Source organism: Notamacropus eugenii, chromosome 2 (genome assembly GCF_028372415.1).
Source record: "Notamacropus eugenii isolate mMacEug1 chromosome 2, mMacEug1.pri_v2, whole genome shotgun sequence".
Lineage (NCBI taxonomy): Eukaryota > Metazoa > Chordata > Mammalia > Diprotodontia > Macropodidae > Notamacropus > Notamacropus eugenii.
This window is the reverse complement of record NC_092873.1, coordinates 394,980,327-395,005,049: the sequence shown is the minus strand read 5'-3', so window position 1 is coordinate 395,005,049 and position 24,723 is coordinate 394,980,327. Positions and strand designations below refer to the sequence as shown.

The window sequence follows — 24,723 nt, the reverse complement described above, 5'->3', positions numbered from 1 at the left end:
GAGAGCCAAGAGTGTGTGAGCTACACCCTGTCTCTCCTTATTCTAATCTATTCTCCATTCTTCCACCAAAATCTGAACGCATTTTAGTAACTAACAGTCTTCAATAATCAACTTTTCAGTTTTCAGGAGTTTTTGAGTCCCAGGGTCAAATGTATTAACCCTAAGGTGGATTTACTTAAACATACATTTTTTGGGGAAAATATTGCTAATCACTCTGCAGCTGGATAACTAATGTCAAACCAAGGGCAGCCAGAAGATTGGCACCTTGCTGTAAGTTGTTTGGACGTTGCCAGACTAACATAAATAGATAATACATGTTGAGTAATCCCACAAATAGTCTTTCTTTACCTTCAGTGGGGATAGAATGCATGAAATGGTCTATGTAAATGTTTTAAGTTTCTTGTATTTCATGCATGCCTTTGAATTCCTTTCGATTTCTGTGGTGGAGGAAATATTGTCACCTATTTCCTTTAAGGTAGCTCAAGCACTACCTTCTATGCGAGGCCTTTCCTGTTTCCTCCGGCTTCTAGTGTTCTCTTTTCCAAACTACTTTTTATTTATTTTGCGTATATACTGTACATGGACACAAATAGCATATTTTGTTAAAGTATGTGTCCAAGGAATTTTATTTTTTACTTTGTTTAAAGGGAATATTTATTGAATAAGAACTTTAATTTTTATTCTTCAGGCAGATTAAAGAAATTAGGAATAAAATTATTTTTTAAACTAACAACTAAACTTTACTTAAAAATGAAAAAATGTTAAATAAAGCACAAAATTTTAAAAAATTGAAACAGATATACCTGCTCGTACTCTATACACAAACCTATAATTCTGTATATATTTATGTTCACGTTGGCATCCTGCTCTGATAAAGGAGCATGTGCCTTGGTGGCAGGGACTATTTCATTTTTTCCTTTATATTTACAATGCCTGGTACAGTGCCAGGTACTCAAATATATATAAAACACTTTGCAAACTTTAAAGTACTTTACAAATATTAGCTATTAATAATAATAATATTTATTACTTGATGTTTGCTTTAGGAAGAACACTGGCAGCTAGAGAGGTTGGAAAGGGGAGAGATCAATTAGCAGGTTATTACAATAGTTCAAGTGATAAGAGTCTGACATTTGGTGATTACTGTGAGTGGAGAAAAAAGGGACTGATATAGGAATAAAAACAAAACTATGTGGCAACTGATTAGATATGGGAGGAAGGAAGAATTATAAGTAAGGGGTGTCTAAGTTGCAAACCTTGATAACTAGGAGGATTATGGTTGTCCTCAAAATAAATAGAGATATTAAGGAAAGGGATGAGTTTCAAGAGAAAGATGAATTCAGTTTTGGATGTGGCAATTTTTGAGATGCTTCTTGGACATCCAGTTAGAATATCCATAAGCAGTTATTGTTACAGGACTGGAGCTCAGGAGAAAATAGGGCTGGATATATGTAGAAAGAGATATAGATAAATCTGAATTATTGGAGTCAACAAATCAATATATATTTATTAAGTACTTCTTACTGTGTGTCAAGTACTGTGCCTAAGTGCTGTGTATATATAAACAGGTAAAAGATAGTTCTCACTCTCAAGGAGCTCACACTCTTAATGGTATAGAAATAATCATTGAACCTATGAAATTTGATGTCATCAAATGAAAGTATATAAAAGGAGCATGTAGAGAGGCCCAGAACAGAGCTTTAAGGTATACTGAGATAGTTTAGGTCACAAGACATACCTTATGATTCAGCAAAGAAGGACCAGCTAGACGGGTAGAAGGAAAGAACCAGGGGAAGAGAGTATCTAGGAGTATCTAGGTTAATGTGTCAAATGTTATGCACAGGCTATAATACTAAAGACCAATAAAAGGCAACTAATTTAGCAGTAAAGAGATCATTGTGGCCTTGGAAAGAACAGGAAGCCTGATAGCATAGGATTAAGAAGGAGGCAAGGAAAGGACACATCTTTTTTCTAGTAGTTTGGCTATAAAAAGGAATGAAAAAATGTATTTCAAAAACTTGAGGGGATTATAATGTCAAGTAGGACATAGGGCATGTTTTCCAGGAGAAAGACTGAAAAACAGAAAGAGGCAGGATGATACATGGGGTAGCTCTGGAGGAAAGAGAGAAAATGGAAATCAGTAGAATTAAAGTGGTTGGTTTGGGCAAGAAAGAAAGCTATTTCTTCCTCAAGACTTAAACAAAGGAGTTGAAAAGAAGATGGAGTAGAAAGGAAGATGAAGCCAAAGGGATTTGAGATGTAGAATTAGAAAGAGGCAGTTCATAATGGATGATCCTCCTTTTTCTTACTAAAGCCTTCCCAGTCTCCAAAGCATAATGTCTCTCCTTTGACCATCTTTCCTACATCCTCCTCACAGGAACCTTGGACTCTGCCTCGTTATCATCCTAGACTCTTGATGGGTGAGTTTTCGCCTTAATTTGCCTGGAATGAGGTTATCTACACTATTTCCTTGTTATCTTCACATCATACTGAGTGGTCTCTCCCCACTTTCTTGTTTCTCGTATGTGTTGTCTTTCCAAGTAGAATGTAGGCTCCTTCAGGGCAGGGGCTGTTTTGCTTTCTAGTATCTGTATCTTCAGACTCAATGCTTGGCACATCAAAGTGCTTAATAAATACACCATTGCTTATCTATTTCTCTAATTCATTCCTTTTCTCATTTCTTACAAGCACAATAATATTCCATACATTGGTATACCTATAATTTGTTCATTTGTTCATTCCCCAATTGATGGGTATACTATTGTGAAGCTGACAAACATTAACAACCTGAAAAGAGCATCATTTGACACTCTAAAACTCCATTAGATAAATTTTGTTTTTTTAAAGGATGGATTACATTTCATATCATATTTTCAACATTGTCCTACTTGTCTATGTTCCCTTCTGAATACGCTTGTTCTCTTATTTGTATATTTTAAATAACATTTTAACAACATCTTTTCATTTTACATGACCTATATTTCCCAAAGTATCTTAACCCCAACCATAATATCCTTTATAAGCAAGAATTAAACAAAATTTCAGTAAAATTAACTCCACAACGAAAAAAATCTGACATTGCTTGCATTTTCACAATCATAGTCTTTTCCTTCTGCAAAGAACTGGAGGGAAGTGCCTTGTCATATGACTTTTTTGGAGCTAAGCATTCATTTTTTTATTATGTTGATATTGGGAATGGTTTTTTCATTTACATTGTTAAAGGTATCTTGTATTTTGTTTTCCTGGTTGTGGTCACTTCATTTGCATCCTTTTATGTAAATCTTTTTATGTTTCATTGTGTTTGTACTTTTTTCTTTCTTTTTCAAAGACTATGTCTCCCAGGCTGAAAAATGAGGAGGAAGAGTGGACTGCAGGGGCAGTAGACTTGGGAACATGATGTTCTTTGTAGTAAATTGCAATTGATTATGAATCAATTATCAGAATCAGAACTTTGAAACACCTCAGAAGGGGGGAAAATGAATATAACAGGAATGAAAAAAAGAGTCAAAGAAAATAATTTTTAAAATCCAGCACTAGGGCTCCTTCTCTCACCAAACAGCAACAGAGAACTGATGACAAGAAAAAACTGATCTAAAGATAAAGGGGCCACCAGAGAATCAAATGAAAAAGACCATGATAGAGGTAAAGCTTTTATGAGAGGCACAATGCATCCAGCCATGGTAGCACCTCCAGCACTATCTCTAGTCCTAGCAGTGGGTCTAACTCTTCTACAGCATCATGCCATTCAGGAAGCTCTAACACCTCCTGAAGCTTCTGTGTGCAATGTGGATTTTTTTATGTGAAAGGTGGATTTTTGTTATTCTTTTTAAGATACTAGCTCCCAGAATCCATGACCATAGCAATCTCTAGTTCCCAGGCTCATGGTTTGTTAACATTTCCACCTTGCTTATGCAGTGTTATGTAATGATAAATAATATGAACTTTTGAGTTGATATCATCAAATGAAAGTATATAAAAAGGAGCACTGTACACTGTGACTACACAGTGAGATATAACGATGAGTTAACGTAAACTTGTGAGGCTATTGATGGCAAATTGTCTGTTGCCCTATAAATCAAATAGGCACTGATCAGTAAGTGGGGAATCTGAATGCACAAGCTGGAATGCTGTGCTTGCCTTGATCAGCCCTCATCAAGGCTTGAGGGGATTTGTCTATGTGTGCTTGCCTCAACCAGCCCCCATTGAGGTTTAGGGGACCTGTAGGAGTTGTAGCTCCTACTATATTCTCTCCCACCCCTGCAAGAAGAGTTATAGGGAAACTGTAGGAGTTGGTGCTTCCATTATCAGCAATCCTTTTGAAAAGACTAGACTAGAATAAAATAAGCTTATTTAACCCCTTATTATATTTCCAATCCTGTCTGCCCTGATCAAAAGTGAACCTGCTAGAACAGCTCCTGTTCCCACTCCAGTGTCTCCCATGTGTTTATTTGTCTAATATCTCCTACTCCAACAGTTCCTCTGGATCTCCAAATCCCTCCTGAGTAGATAGGACAATAGGCATCAATTCACATTCCACTCTTCAAAGGGATGAGAAGGAATAGAAGAGACAAAGTCCTTCACCAAAACCCACACAAGTACTACTAGAAGCCTTCCTAGAAATATAACTAAGGATCACAAAGTCCTTCACCAAAACCCACACAAGTACTACTAGAAGCCTTCCTAGAAATATAACTAAGGATCACATTATGGAAATGTTTTCCACCTGTGGGAAAATTTAAATGAGTGATATGCCTGTGGAAAGGATGCACCTCACCTTTTGGAAGGGTCTGTGTGGAGTTTGAAAACCCAGGTGAAGCTAAAAAGGCATTGAAACTTATAGATGGAGACCAGATGAATGGTCAGGAAATAAAAGCCATTCCAGTATTGGCCTGCTGTCCCAGGGACCCCATCCAGGCAGTTTGTCCCAGGTGGCATCGATCACCTCAGAGCATGGCTAGAAAGTCCTGATTTCCTGTATCCCACAACCACTCCAACTTCAATTTTTCCCAATAAAAAAGTTGCTATCTTAAATTAGAAACAAATCATATTGAACAAAGCAGAGAATATCATGCCAATGGGCTTTAATACTGGGGTTACACAAACAATACTGCAACATTTGTACTGGAGGAGAAAAAGGAACCAAGCACTCACTAGCAAAGTTGCTCCTGAAGGCTTCTAGACAGCACATTAAGATATTTCTCAATTTTGGCTGTAAAAATGTAATAAGGCTCTCCACAGAAAGCTCAGCTCTTACCAACTTGTGAGAAAATCTGGAAACAAGCAGAGCCAGACCAGGCAAGGAAATGATTAGGATGTTAAAGCTTGCCTACCCCAAATCTGCATTTTTTTTTTACATTTCCTTCGAAATACTTTGACAAGTATGGTGCTCTAATGTTTGCTTATTGGTCAGTCTGACTCTCTAAGAAAAGAGGACATGAGCTCAGAATTATGAAGCTATTCCCTCCATGTCCACGTTAGCTCCTATTAGAGTTAAGCCTGGAGTCAGTCTACTTTCTTGTTTTTTTTTCCTCCTGATTTTGGGGCCAAAATACTCTGGGAAAGAGTACATATTTTTCATTTTACCCCATTTTATTCATTTATGTAAATGATTCTTTTTTTAAAAAACACATTTGATTTTTTTTAACACACACCTGAGTGCCATCCTCTCTCAGAAATTGGTAAGCAGGTTGCTGTGCCAGCTCCTGGGAGATTGCCTCATCAAGGAGTCAGATCTTTGAGGTTGTGGTCCCTTGAGAAGCTTTCAAGGTTAATTTTGTAAGATGTAAACTGCATGCTTGCCTTTTATTGTACAATCAGGATTAGAAAATTTTTTTGTTTTTTATCTTTGCAGAATTTTAGATAATGTTATGTTTTACTTTTGTTGTCTACAATGGAAGAAAATTGTATTGAATGAATTTCTAGGGTTGAAAAAATCAAAACAAAACAAAACAGATTAAATCTCCCTATTTCACTGAGGCAGGAAGTGCAGGGGCCACTTATGGGCTTGGTCTCACACTGATCAAAACATGAATCCTATCTGGACACTGAATCTGATTAGACCACTGTAGCTCAGCACTCTTGAGATCGCAAGATCCACCAGCTTCAGCCTCCTGGGTGATGATAATTAGGAGGAAGGGGTAGAGGAGGGGGTAAAGATGGGTGTGGAGGAGGAGGGGGATGATAAAAGTAATAAGCTAATGTTTATATAGTACTTACACTGTGCCAGAGTTAAATGCTTTACAATTATTGTCTCACTTATTCTTACAATAATCTTGGGAGGAAGGTGTTATTCAATCCATTTTACAGATGAAGAAACTGAGACAAACAGGAGTTAAGTGACTTACCCAGAGTCACATAAGTAACTGATAGTAAGTGTCTGATAGCAGGGATTACAAGTGTGGGCTACCAAACCTTTCTTGTTCATAATTTCTTATAGGATGTTAATATTCATTACATCCCGATACCACAACTGGTTAAGCCATTCTCCAAATGATGGGCATCCATTTACTTTATTTCTGATTCTACTACCAAAAAACCCCACAAAACTGTGGCTATAAATATTTTCGTGTATATATTTATTTTTATCACTAACCTCCTTTAGGATATATGCCTAGCAACATTATCTCTGGATCAAAGGTCATGGATATTTTAGTTTAATTTTCTGAAGTTTCTATTTTACTACTGAACTCTGATTTTCTCAAAAGCAATATTTGGAAATAATCAATTTGTTTAAAATCATTTTTCCCATTGTAAGATATTGTTTAGTTTTGTAGGAAATTTATCCATTGGTGTATGCTATTTTTCTTTGCTTTTTGCAGATTTTTGGGGGGTCACTTCTCATTGATGGAGAGTAATCCAAGGAATTCTGAACAGAATTCTTGGATATAGTGAGCTAACTTCTTGGCTGCTTGCAGTATTTTCTTGTGCTCCAGAAGCTTTATAGCATGTTGCATAAGTTTCTGGTGAAGTTAAACCTTGAACATCTTGCGACTATTTTTTACACATGACAACTTCTCCTCTAGGTCTAATACTTTCAGGCAATTTTATGTTTTTCCTGAAAATTTGTTTTCAAGATCTTAATTTTTATCATTTTTCTCCTAGAAGGCCAAAAATTCTTAGGTGCTTTCTCTAAGTATTATTCTGCAGGTCAATTAAAATTAAAAAAAATCTCTTGTGTTATTCCAATGATTTGTTTTATTTTGTTATATCTTGCTGTGTCATTAAAATTTTATTTCTGTCTCCCCCTCCTGTCCCTGCTGGAATGTCCATGTCATTGGGAAGGTGTATCAGTTTGGACTTTAAACCATTCATTTGTCTTTTAAGTGTTTCATTAAGATTTCTACTTTCTCTTATCTCTTAACTTCCTTTATTAGGTCTTCTAACTACTTCTCCAGTGTTTCTTTTCTGGGGCTCCAGTTGAAGATCTGTTTCTCTGGAGTTTTTCTGTTTCCTAATGTTTAATTGATGAATGGGTGTTTTCTCTGACAGGCTGAGACCTGGAAAAGACCTAGCTTAAAAAGGCCAAAGGTATCAGGACCATCTCCAGTCATCCTGACCTACGTCCGGACTCAGATTACTGGGGGAGAGACTGAGGCTGATGACTTTGCACAGCTCCGCCTCACTAAAATCTAATTCACTTGCAAGTCATTACATCACCCTCTTGATGTCATTGGTCCTCTTCTAGAACCAAGCATGAACAACAAAACAATTCTTTTCCATGGGGATTTATTTCTTTTGCCTCTTTTTTGTTTATATATAGAAGATACTCCAGAATGAAATGCTGAAAACAGAGTGGGAGACAAGTCATTAGTAATCATTTATGAAATGCTTATTATATAGTAGACATTGTACAAAGAGCTGGAGATACAAAAAAGGGCAAAAAAAAGTCCTTGCCCTCAAGGAACTTACATTTTAATTGGGAAGACAATATATAAACAACCAGGAAGACATAAAACATGTACAGAGTGGATGGAAGGTTCTCTGGGAGTAGAAAGCATTAGTAGTTAGGGGAGGTGGGGGTCAGGGAACAGAATCAGGTACATAGGTGAGATTCGACAAGATTATTGCAGTAGTCAACATGAGGTGATGAGGGGTTCAAAAATCCTTCATTTGACCTGTCTACCTGCTAACTATTATTTCTCTCCTACTTTCAGTGGCTAAACTCTTATAGAAAAACTACAATAGGTGCTTCCACTGGAGGATAAGCTGTTGGTGCCCTCAATAGTAAAAGAGAAGTATGAAAGAAGTTATTGGGAAAGATGATGGGTTCTATTTTGGACATGTTAAGTTTGAAATGCTTATGAAATGCGTCTGATTGGTTGTTGTTCAATTGTTTGTTACATCTAACTCTTCAAGACCCCATTTGGGGTTTTCTTGGCAAAGACACTGGAGTGTTTGCCATTTCCTTCTCCTGCTCATTTGACAGATGAGGGAACTAAGGCAAATAGGGTTGTGTCTTGCCCAGGGTCACACAGCTAGTTAGTGTAAGGAAGATGTCTTCCTCATTTAGGTGCTCTATCCACCACACTACCTAGGGCATCCAATTAGAAAAGTCCAAAAGGCAGTTGGTGAAGTGGGACTGAGATACTGTGTAAGTCTCCCTTAAGATTCATCTTGGTGGCAAGTGGTGCTGTTTTGTTTCGTGATGTCCCACAAGGTTTGCCTTAGTGCAAGTAGTAGCGGCCAGTTATTGGAGCCTTGCAGGGAGACTAAGTACTACCTTCATTGCCCTGGAGAAGGCTCGGAGAGGCAAAAGATGGAATAGGTCATGTCCTCAGGGAATGTCAGGGGAAAACTCCAATGAGGAAAAAAAAAATTGTCTAAAGAGACTGATGTAGATGTATAGGGAACTCATTTTAGATTTTTTGGTTAATAATTAATTTGTTTTCAGTTTTCAACAATCACTTCCATAAGTTTGAAATTTTTCTCCCCCCTCCCTTCCCACAACAGTATGCTCATTTTAGATTTTTAAAAGGAAATATACAGAAGATGGAGTAACCTGTAGCGTAGGAGAGATCAGAGGAAAAGCATCACTTCCACAAAGGGTTAACAATTAATAAAACTTTATTACAACTCATAATGGAAGGAGAATAGACACCAGCTGGGAACAGTCTTGGTGTGTGACCTCTTCATCTTCAGCCAAGGGCAGCACTCAGTGAGAATCTGTTTTGTTTGATAATTCTTATTTGTTATAAAGGCTTTTTCTCCTTTGCTTCTGGTGGGGCAGGGGAGGGAGAGGATAAAGGGAAAGAGGGATAGGACAAGAATAAAAAACAAAGAAAAGGTAATCCTTGAGACATTTTTTTTAATGTAGAGAGAAGACCAGAAAAAATGCACAGACAAGCTGTAGCTTTGAACGCTACAGATTGAAATTATTCTAAACTTAAAAAGGAAAACAAACTTTACTAATACATACTTACAGCTTCATGGACAATCTATTTTTTGTTCTATGTGTATGAGTGTGTTCTATGTGTATAGAAATACTCATTTTTTTGGTACCTGTTAAGTTCAGAATAAAATATATTTTTTAAAAGTGTGTAAGCAATGCCAGGTAATAGAAGATTAATATAAGAACAAGACAGTCTTGCAAAAATAGTGTCAGGACTGCTAAAGCTTAGCATCAGCTGAGGCTAGTGCGGGAAGCTAAGGACAATAAAACTGTGTGTGTGTGTGTGTGTGTGTGTGTGTGTGTGTGTGTGTGTGTGTGTTTACTATACTGGGAAAAAAAGGGAGATCAAAGAAGCGACCTTTACTTAAGGGTAGATGGGATTATAACTGATAACAAAGGTGAATTGTTCAATATTTTTATTCTTGCTTTCTCTGCAAAGGAGAATGATTTTTACATGCGAAATTAAAGGACAAAAATGACTTAAGAGGGAATTTTTATACCAAGATAAGTATGAAGACAGTAAAAGAACCCTTCACTGCCCTTGTTGAACTGAAGTCACCACCGCCCGGATGATTTGCATGCTTGGGTCCTTAACACTTGACAAGTTTAATTGCTGAGCCACTGTCAGTGATATCTGAAAGATAACAGAAAAATGAGAGAAGTAGCACAAGTCTGGACAAGGGCAAATGTCCTGAGAAAGATAGTAGGGAGGAAAGAAAGAGAAAGAAAAGGAAAGAGTCTGAAAACTACACACCAGTAAGGTTGACTTCAATTCTTGGGATAATTGTAACACATTCCATTAGAGAGATGACGGTGGTTACAAAGTCTACCTGGCTTTAAGTACAGATCATGCTAAACTAATCCCATTTCCCTTTTTGACAAAATTACTAATCAAATATAGATGAAGGGGATGCTGTGGGTATGGTCTACTGAGATTTTAGCAAAGCTTTCCGTAAAGTAATCTCATCCCACTCTTGTAGAGATGGACAGTTATGGATTAGATGAGAATATAGTCAGACAAACTGATAACTGGTTGGATAGCCAGATTTCAAAGTGTAGTTAATTCATTTTCAGTGAAACAGGAAGTTTTTTGTGGAATATTCAAGGGATATGTATTTGGACCTAAGCTGTTTAACACTTTTAACTTGGATAAAGACATAGACGGTATGCTCAACAAATTTGTAGATGGCACAATCCTAGGAGGGAGAGCTAACAATGGATGATAGGATCTTGACAGGTTAGAGCATTGGGCTGAATTTTACTAATAATAATAAATCTATTTTATGACATGGATAAGGCATTGACAAGTTTTTGATGGTTTTTAGTAGACTGCAAGTTTGATGAGTCAGTAGTGTGACATGGTCACCAAAAAAAAACCAAACCAACCCAACCTAATACTGGTCTTCCTTAAGAGAAGCAGTTTCTAGGAATAGGAAGGTGATAATACCATTGTATTCTGCTCCCATCAGATGAAATGTCATAGGAGCAGAATCTAGGGTTCCTCAGATTGTGTTCAGTTCCAGGCGTCATGGTTTAAGGTAGAAATTGATGAGTTGGAAAGTACATAAAAAAAGGTCAGCCAGGATAATGAAGGATCTCTTATTAATGTCATATGAAGATCAATTGAAAGAACTAGGGATGTTTGGTCCAAAGAAGAGAACGGTACTGGAGAGGATAAAAGAGACATAATAGCTACCTCAAGTATCTGAAGGGTTTATTTTGATTGCTTCCAGAGGGCAGAAGCAGCAACAGTGGAAAGAAGTTGCAGAGGCAAATACTGCTTGAGAAGAAGAGCTGATGAAAAGTAAAAATGACCTTTGAAGAACAGTGATGAGCACTCCTTCCTTGTAGATTTTCTGGCAGAGGCTGGACAACCACTTGTTAGGCATGTCGTAGTGGGGATTTCTTTGGTGTATGGATTGGAATGGATGAGTGCTAGTGTCCCTTCCAACTCTAGAAATCTGTGATTTCATGATTCAGAAAATGAGTGGGAAAACTGCAGAAAATGACGACACTCAAATGGAAATATCTAAAATATACTTGGAGATATAAATACATGTTCATAAGAGGTGATAAGTAATGTGAGATCAGATGAAGTCTGAATTAAGGAGGATCAGAAAACTAAGTCCCAAACTTTGGGGAAAGGTCCTCCATAATTAGGAGATAGGAGAAGAGGGGCCAATATAATAAAGAAGGGAACAGTCAGAGGTAGGACATCCAGAATAGTGTAATTTTGGTACTTATAAAATGTTATAGACAGGGAAATACAGTTTGAGAAAAAGCCATTGAATTTGGTTACTAGATAGCACTTATACTCAAGAATTCAGTTTTAGAGTGAGAGGGACACAAGTCAGACTACAGCATGTTAAGGGGAAACGGATGCTGTACAAATGCAAATAGATGCTCTGAGAGAAATTTGGGAGAAAAAAGTAAATAAAAGTTTGATCAATAAATAAATGTCTGATCAACAAGTTTCATGATCACCAATTATGCATGGACAGAGACTGCATGAATAAATAGTAAATAACCCCCAAATAAAGAAAACTTTAATTAGCTCAGTCTTTTCATACACATTAATGGGATTAAAATCAAGGGAAACATGGTCTATTGAATCAAGTCTACTAATATCTACCAGCCAGTTCTTACACTTGTCTTATGATTCCAAGATCACAGATTGTAGTGGCTATGGAAGTTATTATTACCTAATATGAGAAATAGTTTAAAAAATTATTTTGTAAGGCAATCTTCCCCAAACCAAAGTTACAAATACACTTATGCTTCTGACACAACAAGTGCACCTAATTTTTCACTAAGCTTTAGAAATCAGTTATAGACTAGGTAAGGGGACCAATTTGGGTGTCAGTCAATTCTTTAACATTTAAGGAGGGTTATTTCTGAGATGAGCATTGAGTAACCATTCTTTTGTAACAACTAATATACTTCAGATTAAATTTAAGAAGTATCAGATAATAAAACCACCAAAAAAATTTTTTTTGGTTAACTGCTGTATTCAATGCCTAACCCATGTTATACTTATAAAATAGATTTATTTCTATTGTTTGGACTCAGCCCAATGTTCTAATCTCTCAAGATCCTTTTGTATCCTATCATTTAGTGTTAGCTCTCCCTCCTAGGATTGTGTCACCTACAAATTTACACACTAACCAAATGAGATAATATAAAAATCATTCTAGTGCTATATCACCTACTAACACCAACAATCTGTTGGTAGTAATCTATCTGTTCTTGTAAATAAGAGGAAGAAAATCTCATTCACTGTAAAATTAGGAAAGCAAATAAATTAGCTGCATAATTCAATTCAAGTTTCTAAAGCTGATCAAAAGTGTTTTAAAATTGCTTTAGTTATAAATATACAAAGTTTTTTCAAAAAATCTTTCTGTCAGGTCAACTTTAAAAGCATTAAAAACAGAACTGGGGCAACACTTTTAAAATAGTTAAGGACAAACATTTAAAATATTTAGAATAGAAAAGGACAACACTTTTAAAAATGTATATTCTTGTTTAAGACAGTCATATGGTATTGGAAAATATCCAGAATTCATAAATATTCTATGTTAAATAAACAAATACTTTTTAGCCAGTTAAAACAACACACTAAAATTGTTTCTCAAATACTGACTGACCTGTTGACTGTTCCCTGCAACAACTTCACCAGCACTTGCTTAATTAGCTTTGGCAAATCAACAAAGGTATTTAAGTTTCCAATGTAATTACATAATTATTCTTGGAGAATATAGCTTTAAAATAGTTATATGCCACTGAAATAATGAAATCAAATGTGAGAATTTTTTTAATGGATTAAAGTCAACAGTAGTATTTTTTATAGAAAAAAAATGAGCATTTTTCTACTTAATAATTCTTAAGTATGCACACATCCTTTCATTTAAATATTAAATCACACTTATTCTTCCTTAACCCTTCTGTGGCTAAATTAAAAAAATGGGAGAAACTGAATTCTAAATATAACACACAAAACATTTCTGGTCTCTTACAAAAAAGTAGATCATTTAGGGGCTCAAAAATATCTGTAATGGGCAAAAATATAAAACTCTAGCCTTATTTTATTTTTTTCTTGCAGTTTAATGTACATGACTTTAAAAAAACAATACAAAACAGATGACTGCCATTTGTTTTTGGTATAAAGCTGGTTCTACAACATGATTTAAAAAATTCAAACTCCACAAAAGTTGTTATTGAAGCCAATATCAAGGCATATATATGATACAGCAGAATTTTAAGAAGTATTAATCCCATACCACACCCTATTGTACACAGAATAAAATCTACTAAAACCTTTGTTCTACAGGCTAAGTATATTAATTTTCCAGCTATGTAGACAACTTTAGATTATTTTTGGAGCAAAATAAACATTTTATATGTATATACATTATATGTATATATATGTATAATATATAATGTATAACATGCATTATATGTTATATATGTATATACATTATATGTATATATATGTATAATATATAATGTATAACATGCATTATATGTATATGTATATACACACATATATAGGTAAATATGTCATAACACAAATATATATCCACACACACACCTACACACACACACACAAAGTACAATATCCATCCTGTAGCAGCAAATAACAATGATTTTTTTTTTTATTGGAGATTTCCTTATGACCATCATTACAATGGAAAATTCAAAGTATTTTAAAAATTATTACAGCACTGTGGAAAATAGTGGGATAAAAATCCAATCCAGAGAGGTTGAACTCTTCTTTATTGACAAGAATAAGACGTTCACAGTAATAGTTGACGTTCTCTCATAAAACCTCACCACATGAGACAGACATTTTATAATTTTTCATACATGTGGCCTTTCTTGACCCATTTAAACTTGTGCCTTAGTGGGCAATAAAGAGAAAAAAATCAACTGCCTTTTATAACTGCTTTACTCTACCTATGACCAACAGGGACTGAACAGAGGAATACTTCATTCATCCAATGATTTCTGAAGGCTAGTAGCTTGGCTGACATTTTAAATTGGTGAAAGGTGAACTAAGCAAAAGTTCTGGCTAAAGTGAGACACCAACCTAATAATGGTCTTAAAACTATCAGTTTTCTTCTTTGAACATCTTACTTAAATGTTCAATTAGAGCTACCAACTCAGGATTTCCACCAAGTGCTTCAATTTGTTTATAGGCTTCAGATTCAAGCTCCCTAAGTGTATTACGAGTATATTCAAATGAACCTACATCCTCAAGATAATGTACACAGTATTTTTTAACATCTATGTTTTCTGTCCTCTGGCGCAAGATATTCTGAACCTGAGTGCTTTCAGGTCTAGACCAAATAGCATGAATAGTAGGAAATGAAAACTTGCCCTCAGTTATATCTTCACAAAAACTTTTGTTCTCACTATATTCTTTGGAGTGTAAATTAGCATAATCATCCCTAATCTGGAAAAAGAGACCAAGTGTATTAAGGAGTGGTTTTAAATCTTCTTTATAACTGGAGAACAGCTGCATGAGACCTACTGCTAATCCAAACAGTCCACCTGTCTTCTGTAGCACCATTGCTTTATACTCTTCCTCAGTGGGACATGTGTAATTATCCCTCCAGTAAATATCTAAGCCCTGGCCCTGATGAAGTTCTAGGAGCTGGCGGGTAAAAAGCTTTACTGCATCTGGATGATTCAGAGTTAAGACTTTCTCTAGACCAAGAAAATACACATAATTGGCCGAATTGATTACAGACGGAATTCCATATATGCTGTGAGCAACAGGATAGCCACGTCGTAGTTTTGAGTTGTCTTCAATGTCATCAATAAGTAAACTGGCATTATGTAACATCTCTGTAACTTCAATGATAATCTATTAAAAGAAAAGAAAGAATGAACTAAATTTTAATATTTCAAAGAAGCACACAAGTTAACAACTACGTAATGTAATACTCCAATTTCATACTTCCATATACATGCCAGATTAAAAGTACAAAAAATTTCAACTACTGTGCAACAAGTATAAAAGGAACACATCTAAGACTTCACAGGGCCTAGCTGTAACTAAACAAGTTTCTTTAAAACTTGTATTTCTAAATGATATCCAAAGACATTTTAGATCCATCTGACTTACTAGATATTCATTAAGTTCACAAATATTTAAGTGTATCAAAAAAATAATAGCTAACATTTATATAGCATTCACCATGTGCTTGGCAATGTGCTAAACATTTTACTACTATTATTTCATTTGGTCCTCACAATAATGCTGGGAGATAAATGCTATTATTACTACTTTCAGATGAGGTAACTGAGATAGTTTAACTGAGAAATTAACTTTAACTGAGAAGTTAACTTGCTCACGGTCACTTAGCTAATAAGTCTAAGGTCGGATTCCAGGCCTGGTGCATTATCCACTTTCCATCTAGCAGCTTCTGGATCTTTATCAAGAACATGCCTTTTGGGTGTGAAGCCCACCAGGATATTTACATTAAATTTTGACTTCTGCATTTTGATAATTTATTTAACAACCTAAAGCCAAACTATGACACAAATACCACACTGGTTCAGGGAAGGAACATTTTAATTTTTCTAAGGTCCCTGATAGTTTCCTCTGACCATAATCTCTTACTCCTTCATTTTTTCTATTCCCTTACTCCTCCTACTCAAATGGGAAGATCTTTCCCATTCATTAATAGGCCCATATGAACTGCTTAAGTCAGTCTAAATCACATGGAACAGGATGGGGTAGAGTAGGTGAGGTAGAACAGGAAGAGGTGGAGCTAGAGCAGAGCTATGAGGAAATTTGGTCAAAGCAGTCAGAATTGAGGTAGAGAGAGGAGGCAGACAGCTAGGCTGGTGAGTGTTTGTTTGTTTGTGGGAAGGCCCTAGCAAGGGGAAGGTTTGAAGATGTTGTTGTCCTCTACGTTGCTATTGTGTATAGATTTATTTGTTACTATGGGGTGTAGGGTTTGTTCAGGGAGGACCAGTATTTTTGGTGTAATGGCTGCCAATCCCTTTTCGGGGCTCTTTCTACCTTTGGTGTCCACCTATTCCATCCAACTCTCACCTCTGGCTCCAAGAAGCTGCAGCATGTGCAGCAGCAACACTCCGGTAAACCGTTTGGGCAGATGGGTCAAAACAGGTTGAGGGTAACCAAGGGTTCTCAAACCCATTGGTGAGCAAGGGGGGTGTCTACCCCAAACACGTGAAGACTTCATCTGGTGAAATGGGAGGATAAGAACAATTTGTTCCAACAGCCACGAAGGCAGATGAAGCAGGCAATGGAGCACTTAGAGCTTGGTTAGACACCAAAGACGCCAAAGTCATTCAACTGCATCCTGAGCCATCGCTAGCCATCCTGACTCTGTGCTGCCACTGGACTATGATGACTCAGGAGTAGAGAGTGAGGCTGATAACTTCGTGCAACTTTGCCTCACTTAAATCCAATTTACGCATGAATCAAAAGACATCACCCATACCATTTCACTGTTATGCCTCAAAGTCCTGTGGTGACAGGCAAGTGATGAAGCAGCAGGTATGGATACACTGGAAGCTGTAGTCACAATCCTGCACATAGGCAGCCCAGGGCATAGGGTTGTTTCTCACTGGAAGCTGCAGTGGGACTCGGTAGCCCCCTGGGTGTCTGAGCAGCCTTTTAAGGATTGCACTGCTCACTCCTGAGGAAGGGGGCTAGAAAAGGTCACCTAAACATTGCCTGCTTACCCAACCCTGGTCTGATTACTGCGGCAGGCGGGGAATCCCACTATGTGGTCAAAACACAAAAAAATGTACGAAATATCTGCAAAGATGATTCCACTCACCACCGGCACATTGAACACGTGCACACTAACAGACAACACAAAATCCAGCAGACCTGAAAGAAGAACTGCTCTTGTTGCAAGAGAACTCAATAGGTATCACATCCAAATAGCAGCCCTGAGTAAAACAAGGTTGGCAAATGAAGGCCAGTTCACTGAAGTTGGAGCTGGATACATCTTTTTCTGGAGTGGGCACAGTGAAGGAGAATGCCGTGAAGCTGGCGTGGGTTTGACAATCAAAAATAATCTAATCAGCAAGCTGGTATCCCTGCCAAAAGGAGTGAATGACAGGCTCATGACAACTGCCACTCACAGGAAAACACCATGCCATCATCATCAGTGCCTATGCTCCCACTATGACAAACCCTGATAAAGTCAAAGAAAAATTTTATAAAGATGCAGAGACCTTTATTGTCAATGTGCCAAAAGAAGACAAACTTATAATTCTGGGTGACTTTAATGCTAGAACAGGCTCAGACTACCAGACTTAGCAGGGAGTCCTAGGGAGGAATGGAGTTGAAAACAGCAACAGCAGTGGTTATTTACTGCTGAAGACTTGCGCGTCACATGACCTTCTCATCATCAACACTGTTTTCCGTTTACCTAAACACAATAAAACTTCATGGATGCACCCTCACAGCAAACACTGGCATCTAATAGACTATGTGATTGTAAGGAGAAGAGACAGACGATGTGAGAGTGACAAAGGCAATGTGTGGTGCAAAGAGCTCGACTGATCATAGACTCATCCTTTCCAGGCTAAATATTCACATTTACCAAAAGTGTCGTCCCCAAGGCAAAATGACTACCAGAATAATTAATGTCAACAAATTAGAGCTCTTCTCTGAGCATGAACAGTTTGTTGCTAAATTGGGGGTAAAGTTGAGCCAACATACAGGTGGAAACAGTGGAGTAGAAAAGGAGAGGGCAACTTTCAGAGATTTGGTGTACAGCACTGCATTTGCTCATCTCGGTCAGAACACTTGCAAACACCAAGAATGGTTTGATGGAAATGATGGGGAAATTCAGAAGCTGCTAAATGAAAAATGTGAACTCCACAGAAGTTACCAGCAGGATAATGCATCCACCTCCAAGAAGGTAGGCAGCATTTAATTCCATCAAAAGCAAAGTACAAGCAAAGCTTACTGAGATGCAGGATTCCTGGCTCAGTAAGGAGGCAGATGAAATTCAGTTTTATGCTGATAGTAGCAATCCAAAGCGCATTTATGATTCCCTGAAAGCTATTTATGGACCAAAAACCTATGGCATCACAACTACTCAGTGCTGATGGAGCCACATTGATTAGTGATAAGGACATCATCCTAGAGATGGACTGAACACTTCCATAGTGTTCTCAACAGACCATCATCAATCAATGCTGAGGCCATTGACCATTTACCTCAGGTTGAAGTCAATCCCTGCTTAGCTGAACTTCCAACTGAAAAAGAGGTGTTGAGGGCCATTAGGCTCCTTTCATGTGGCAAAGCACCTGGTGCTGATTCTATTCCAGCTGAGATTTACAAGGTAGGGGGATCACTGCTCATACCAAAGCTGACTAAAATTTTCCAGGTTATATGGCAAGAGGAGGTTATCCCCCAGGAGTTCAAGGATGCCTCCATTGTCCATCTCTAAAAAGGTAAAGGGAATAGATTGTCTTGTGACAATCATAGAAGGATCTCTCTCTTAGTCATTGCTGGCAAAATTCTTGCTAGACTAATAGACTAATCCTTCACCCGGAAGATGGTCATATATCTGAGAGCCAGTGTGGCTTCAGAAAGGGCCAAGGAACAGTTGATATAGTGTTTGCTGCCTGGCACTCCAGAAGAAATGCCAGGAGCAGAATAGAGGTCTGTACACAACGTTTGTGGATCTGACCAAGGCCTTTGACACTGTTAGTTGTGAGGGCTTATGGAAAATTATGTCAAAATTGAGTTGCCTGGAGAAGTCCATCAATATCGTATGTCAACTTCATGATGGCATGTTTGCCTGGGTTCTGGATAATGGACAAATCTCATGTGCCTTCCCAGTCACCAATGGAGTGAAACAGGGCTGTATGCTTGCTCCCATGCTTTTTAGCATGATGTTTTCAGCCATGTTGACAAATGCTTTCAAGGGGGATGAACATGGCATCAAGGTCAACTACCGTACTGATGATAAGTTCTTCAATTTGAAAAGGTTACAAGCTAAGACCAAAGTGGAGGGAGTGTTGGTTCATGATTTTCTGTTTGCTGATGATTGTGCACTAAATGTAGCCTCTGAAGCTGAGATGCAACAAAGTATGGATCAATTTTCTGCTGCCTGTGCTAATTTTGGCCTAATAACACCAAAAAAACACAAGTGCTCCATCAGTCACCACCATACCATCGATATGCGGAACCATCAATAAATAAATGGAGAAGTTTTGAATGCTGTGGATAAGTTCCCTTACTTTGGTAGTATACTTTCCAGGGATGTACACATCGACAATGAAGTTGATGCACGCGTTGCCAGAGCTAGCTCAGTGTTTGGGAGATTCCAAAGAAAGGTTTGGGAGAGAAGAGGTATTAGACTGACTACCAAAGTGAAGGTCTACAGAGCTGCTGTGCTGACCTCATTGTTATGTGCTTGGGAAACATGGACAGTCTACCAGTACCATGCCAGGAAACTGAACTGCTTCCATTTGAATTATCTTAGGAAGATTCTGAGAATTACCTGGCAGGATAAGGTACCAGACAATGAAGTCCTTGCTCGAGCTGAACTTCCAAGTATTCATACTGTGCTTCAGAGAGCACAACTTCAATGGGCTGGTCACACTGTTGAATGCAAAATGTACGCTTGCCAAAAAGACTATTTTATAGAGAACTTGCATGGGGCAGGTGATCACATGGTGGCCAGAGAAACGATACAAGGAAACTCTCAAGGTCTCTCTCAATAACTTTGGATTTGACTGTGCAACATGGGAGACACTGGCACAGGATTGCTCAGCATGGTGTGCCCACATAAAAAAAGGTGCTGTGCTCTTTGAGCAAAGCAGAATTGAGACAGCACAAAGTAAACACAGAGTGCGCAAACTTGGGATATCCACCCCAAATATTCAAACAGACTATCTGTGCCCAACCTGTGGTAGAGCATTCCGAGCTCGTACTGGTCTGCTCAGCCACAGTCAGACACACTGAAATTTCACTTTACAATGGTGATGTCATTTTGATCCTCTTCCAAGATGAAGAACAACAACCACTGGTTACTATAATGGATTTGGCTTTCTGGTGTCTGAATAAATGTTTTGGTTCTGTCTTTCACGTGGAGAGTCTGTTGTATTTTGTGATTCAGAATTGTGCCGGGATGTTCATGTCCGCTGTAGGAGCTGTGAATATCACATTGGTGCTACACTCCCCTAAAAAGTGGTCTTCACCTTATCCTTTTCCATTTTCTTCAGAGGAAGAGTGGATTCTTCAGGTGTTCAAGGACACCTCTCTTCATGATACTTTTCTTGCCTGTCTGTTCTAAGACCATATTCTGTTATGTATCCCTCTTCCTAGCTCCTTTTCTTCTCCATATAAATATGCTCGGGTTTTGCCTATTCTAAAAACCCCCAAAGCCCTTGGCCCCTTTTATCCTCATGAGTTACTGTCCTTTCTTTCTCTTCCCCTTTACTGTTAAAACTTCTTGGAAGAGGAACCTAGATTTGTCATCACTTCTTCACCCCTCCGTAGCATCTCACAATTTGGATTCTACTCCACCACACTCTTCAAATTACTCTCAGGGGATCAATGACTTTCTAACTGGTTACTCTGATACTTTCTTCTATATTTTCAATATTGTACCCTTTTCTGTACTATGACACTGCTGACTAGCTGCTGCTTCTTGAAGCTTGAAGGGATACCACTCTCCTTTGTCCTCCTTTTATGAACATTCTTTTCCCTCACTGGTTCCCTGTCACTTTCCACCAAGGTCAGCATTTCCTCCCAAGGCTCTGACTTCTGTCCCTAATATTCTCATGACCCACAGAGTTGCAGCTATTATCTCTATACATGTAGCTGCCAAAATTACTGTCTCCACTTCCAACTCTCTGCTGAACTGCAGGTCTTTGTTTTTAAGTGCCTACATGACATCTCTATCTACAGATGTCCTACTAGTATCTCAAACTCTATATATCCTGAACCAAATTGTCAGTCAGTCAATAAACATTTATTAGGGGCCACTATGTGCCAGTCACCGTGTTAAGGATTCAAATGGAGGCAAAAGACAGTTCCTACCCTCTAGAAGGCTCACTGCCCAAAACAATTCCTCCCTATCGACTTTGCTATTTCTATTCATGGAAACCCCATGCCTTCAAGTCACCCAAGCTAGATCCTCACTCTGTTCCAAGAGGAGCAGAATGGATAGAAGAGGTGATTGAAGATCACTGTATATGGAGATGGTACATACATGTAAAAAAAAGTCTAAGGCCTGGCAAGGGGAAATATGATGAAAATAATTTGAGTGAGGAGCTAATACAAAAAACCCCCAAAACTAAAACCTATGTTAAACTATTAAGGGAGCAAACTACAAAAGAAGGAGAAGATACAGTAGTAGTTAAAGAAAGGGATCACAAACCTGGATTTGAGGAATGACAGAGCAAAGATGGGGAACTTAAATGATGAAACTAACTGCTTCAATACTTTATTTCCTTAAAACAGAGTGCTTGATAAATTCCTTGTTTTGATATGAATTTAAGACTTCAAAAAGTCAGAAGGAACAATGTTCTTCTGATCACCAAGGAGCTGACTGCTGAAATAGAAATTATGGGAACTTTAGGAGGACATGAAATATCCATCACAGTGTTTGTGACAAAAAAGAAGGCAAAAACCAAACAAAGTTCAATGGTTACCTAGTTTGACATCAAAGTTTTCAAACGATTCAGAGAAGGATCATCTAGATCAAATAAGTTCTAAAGGGATAAGAAACTCTCAAGAATGAAATTCTGATCCTTCAAACAAAACCAATTCTGGTAAGGATGAAAAGAAGGTAGTAACCAAATCAGACTTGAAAAATCATGTATAGAAAACAGAAGCAAAACATGTAAGAGAGGATGAAAATAAAAAAGAAACATGATCCTATGATGAGTACTGCCAGAAGCATTAGAGTGAGTAGTTCCCCCCAATCTTTAAGTTTTTATGTTGGGAACAAGAAGGGGTGGATGGAATACAACACAGAAAAGATGAAACTATTAAAATTTAACTTTGCTTCTATTTTCTTTGTTAAGGAGAATGATCATTAACTGAAACAGACAGAAGGGAAAATGAAAGGAAAAACAACAGGAATCTGTTGTAACCCAGGATAGGTCAGGAGGTAAGAGTGTGCCTTATTGTTCTCCTTGAGTATAAGTTACAAGACTCTAGCCTTGTTTAAGAAGACATGCTTATATTTGTAAATGACAAAAAGTTGTTGGACATAGCTAGTATGCTGAATGAGTTGGGATCCTAAAGGGTCTGGACTTGATAGGTAACATCTAAAAAGATGAAATGTCACTGTTCAAACCAGAGATAGAATGACTCCAGAGCTGTTCTAGAAAACATGTGAAAATGTCTGTGGTCTAAAAGTTCAATGTGAATCAACAGTGTGATGTGGTAGACAGAAAAGTCCAGGCCACATTGAGAGGGCATCTTCTAAGACAATTTCTATAACGAGGGAGTTGATATCCTGCTATATTTTGCTCTTATTAGACCACATCTGGAAATTGTGTTCAGCTCTTGGCACTGCATGGCAGGCAGGTCACCAACATGCTGGAAAGTATGAAGTAGCCAATTAATATGTTTAAAGGAAGGGAATCCAGGAATTAGAGGTGAACCAGCTTAAGGAACTGGGGATGTTTAACCTAGAGAACAGAAGACTAAGGTGGGAGGTGGGGAGGGATATCACGATAGTTATCTTTAATCATCTGAAGAAATGACTTATAGAAGAGGGATTTTACTTGAATACAGTAGAACTAGAAGCAATGGGAGAAAGTTGCAGAAAGGCAGATTTCAGGTAAGGTTCCACTTCCTAACAATTAGATGTCCAAAAGCAGAATGGACTGCTTCACGTGGCAGCAGGACTTTCCTCACTGGAAGACATGACACAAAAGCTGGACGACTTTTTAGTAATATTATTATAGAAGAGATTCTAATTCAAGTCCAAGTCGAATTAGATGTCATCTGAGTTTCCTCTTAATGTAGGTTCTATGAACATTAATGGTTTTGTTTTTATTTACTCAGCAACTAATATGTTTTACATATAGTAAGTAGGTGTGCTTCACAATCTCTATCCAGCCTCTCTTTCCAGGTTTATTTCATCTTATTCCTCTTTATCCACCCTTTGGTTCAGTCAGGATGTCCCATAGACTCTTTTTTAAACTTGACACATCATCTTCCAACTCTTGGGCCTTTGCATAAGTTGTCCCCCAGGTATGGAATGGGCTCCTGTATTGCCTTTGTATCTTAAGACCTGTAGTTTCCTTTAAGGTTCAGCTGATGTGCAGTTCCTTATGGGAAGCTCGTCCTGTAGTTAGCACTTTCTCCCCACCAAAATCATGTCTACATCACTTATATCTATGGAGTATTATCTCAGCAGACTGTAAATTCCTTGAAGGCAGGACTATATGCTTTTTATTTTTGTGCCCCCAGGCCCTAACACAGGGCTTTGTACAGAAAAGATGCTTAATAAATGCTCACTGGATTGTAAAGGTGTTAAAAAATGTTCATTAATGTGACTATTTAAATTTACAAACTATATAAAACTCTCATTAGTATAATGTTTTAGTGCTATCTCCTAAAATTCTTTAATACTCACAATCTAACATTTGTGTAATACTTTCACAATTCTTATTTCATTTAATCCTCATAGAACACAAAAGGGATCAATCAAGTTCTTCTAACCTACAGTTGGATAATCTTTCCACAACACTACAATGTAGGATCCAAAGTATAAGACAAACCTGGCAGAAGTGGGCATTTATATGGAGAGCTAGGTGGTGCAGTGGATACAGTGCTGGGCCTTGAGTCTGGAATACCCAAGTTCAAACCTGACCTTAGACACTTACTAGTTGTATGACCTCAGGAAAGTCGCCTAACCCTGTTGGTCTCAGTTTTTTCTTCTGTAAAATGTGCGGGAGAAGGAAATGGTAAACCACTTCAGTACCTTTGCCAAGAAAATCCCAAAAAGGGATCACAAAGAGTTGGAAAGACTGAAATGACTAATAAACAACAAACAACTTCCAAGCATTCCAAGTTTGGGCCCTATATCCAGTATGCAAAGTTATCTTTCAAATCTTAGGGGCAGCTAGGCGTTACAGTGGATAGAGTGTTGGGCCTGGAGTCAGGAAGAATTAAAATCTGGCCTCAGACACTAACTAGGTGAGCAACCCTGGGCAAGTCATTTAACCCTGTTGGCCTCAGCTTCCTCATCTGTAAAATGTGCTGGAGAAGGAAATGGCAAACCATTCCTGTATCTCTTGCCAAGAAAACCCCAAATGGGGTCAGGAAGAGTCAGATATGACTGAAATGAATGAACAACAAAGGCAGA

The 24,723-nt window shown here is 37.8% G+C and overlaps 2 protein-coding genes across 3 annotated transcripts in view; both read right to left on the bottom strand.

The window, feature by feature from the left end:
* The window catches only part of TBCE (tubulin folding cofactor E), a 116,354-nt gene that overhangs the window by 91,322 nt on the left and 309 nt on the right, over window positions 1–24,723 (bottom strand). The window lies entirely within an intron of this gene.
* The window catches only part of GGPS1 (geranylgeranyl diphosphate synthase 1), a 49,001-nt gene continuing 38,290 nt past the window's right edge, over window positions 14,013–24,723 (bottom strand). For both annotated transcript variants that reach the window (XM_072647538.1, XM_072647539.1), the window contains exon 4: window positions 14,013–15,254. In XM_072647538.1, coding sequence (XP_072503639.1) covers window positions 14,496–15,254 — 759 coding nt within the window. In that variant the 3' untranslated portion in view covers window positions 14,013–14,495. The remainder of the gene's footprint in view (window positions 15,255–24,723) is intronic.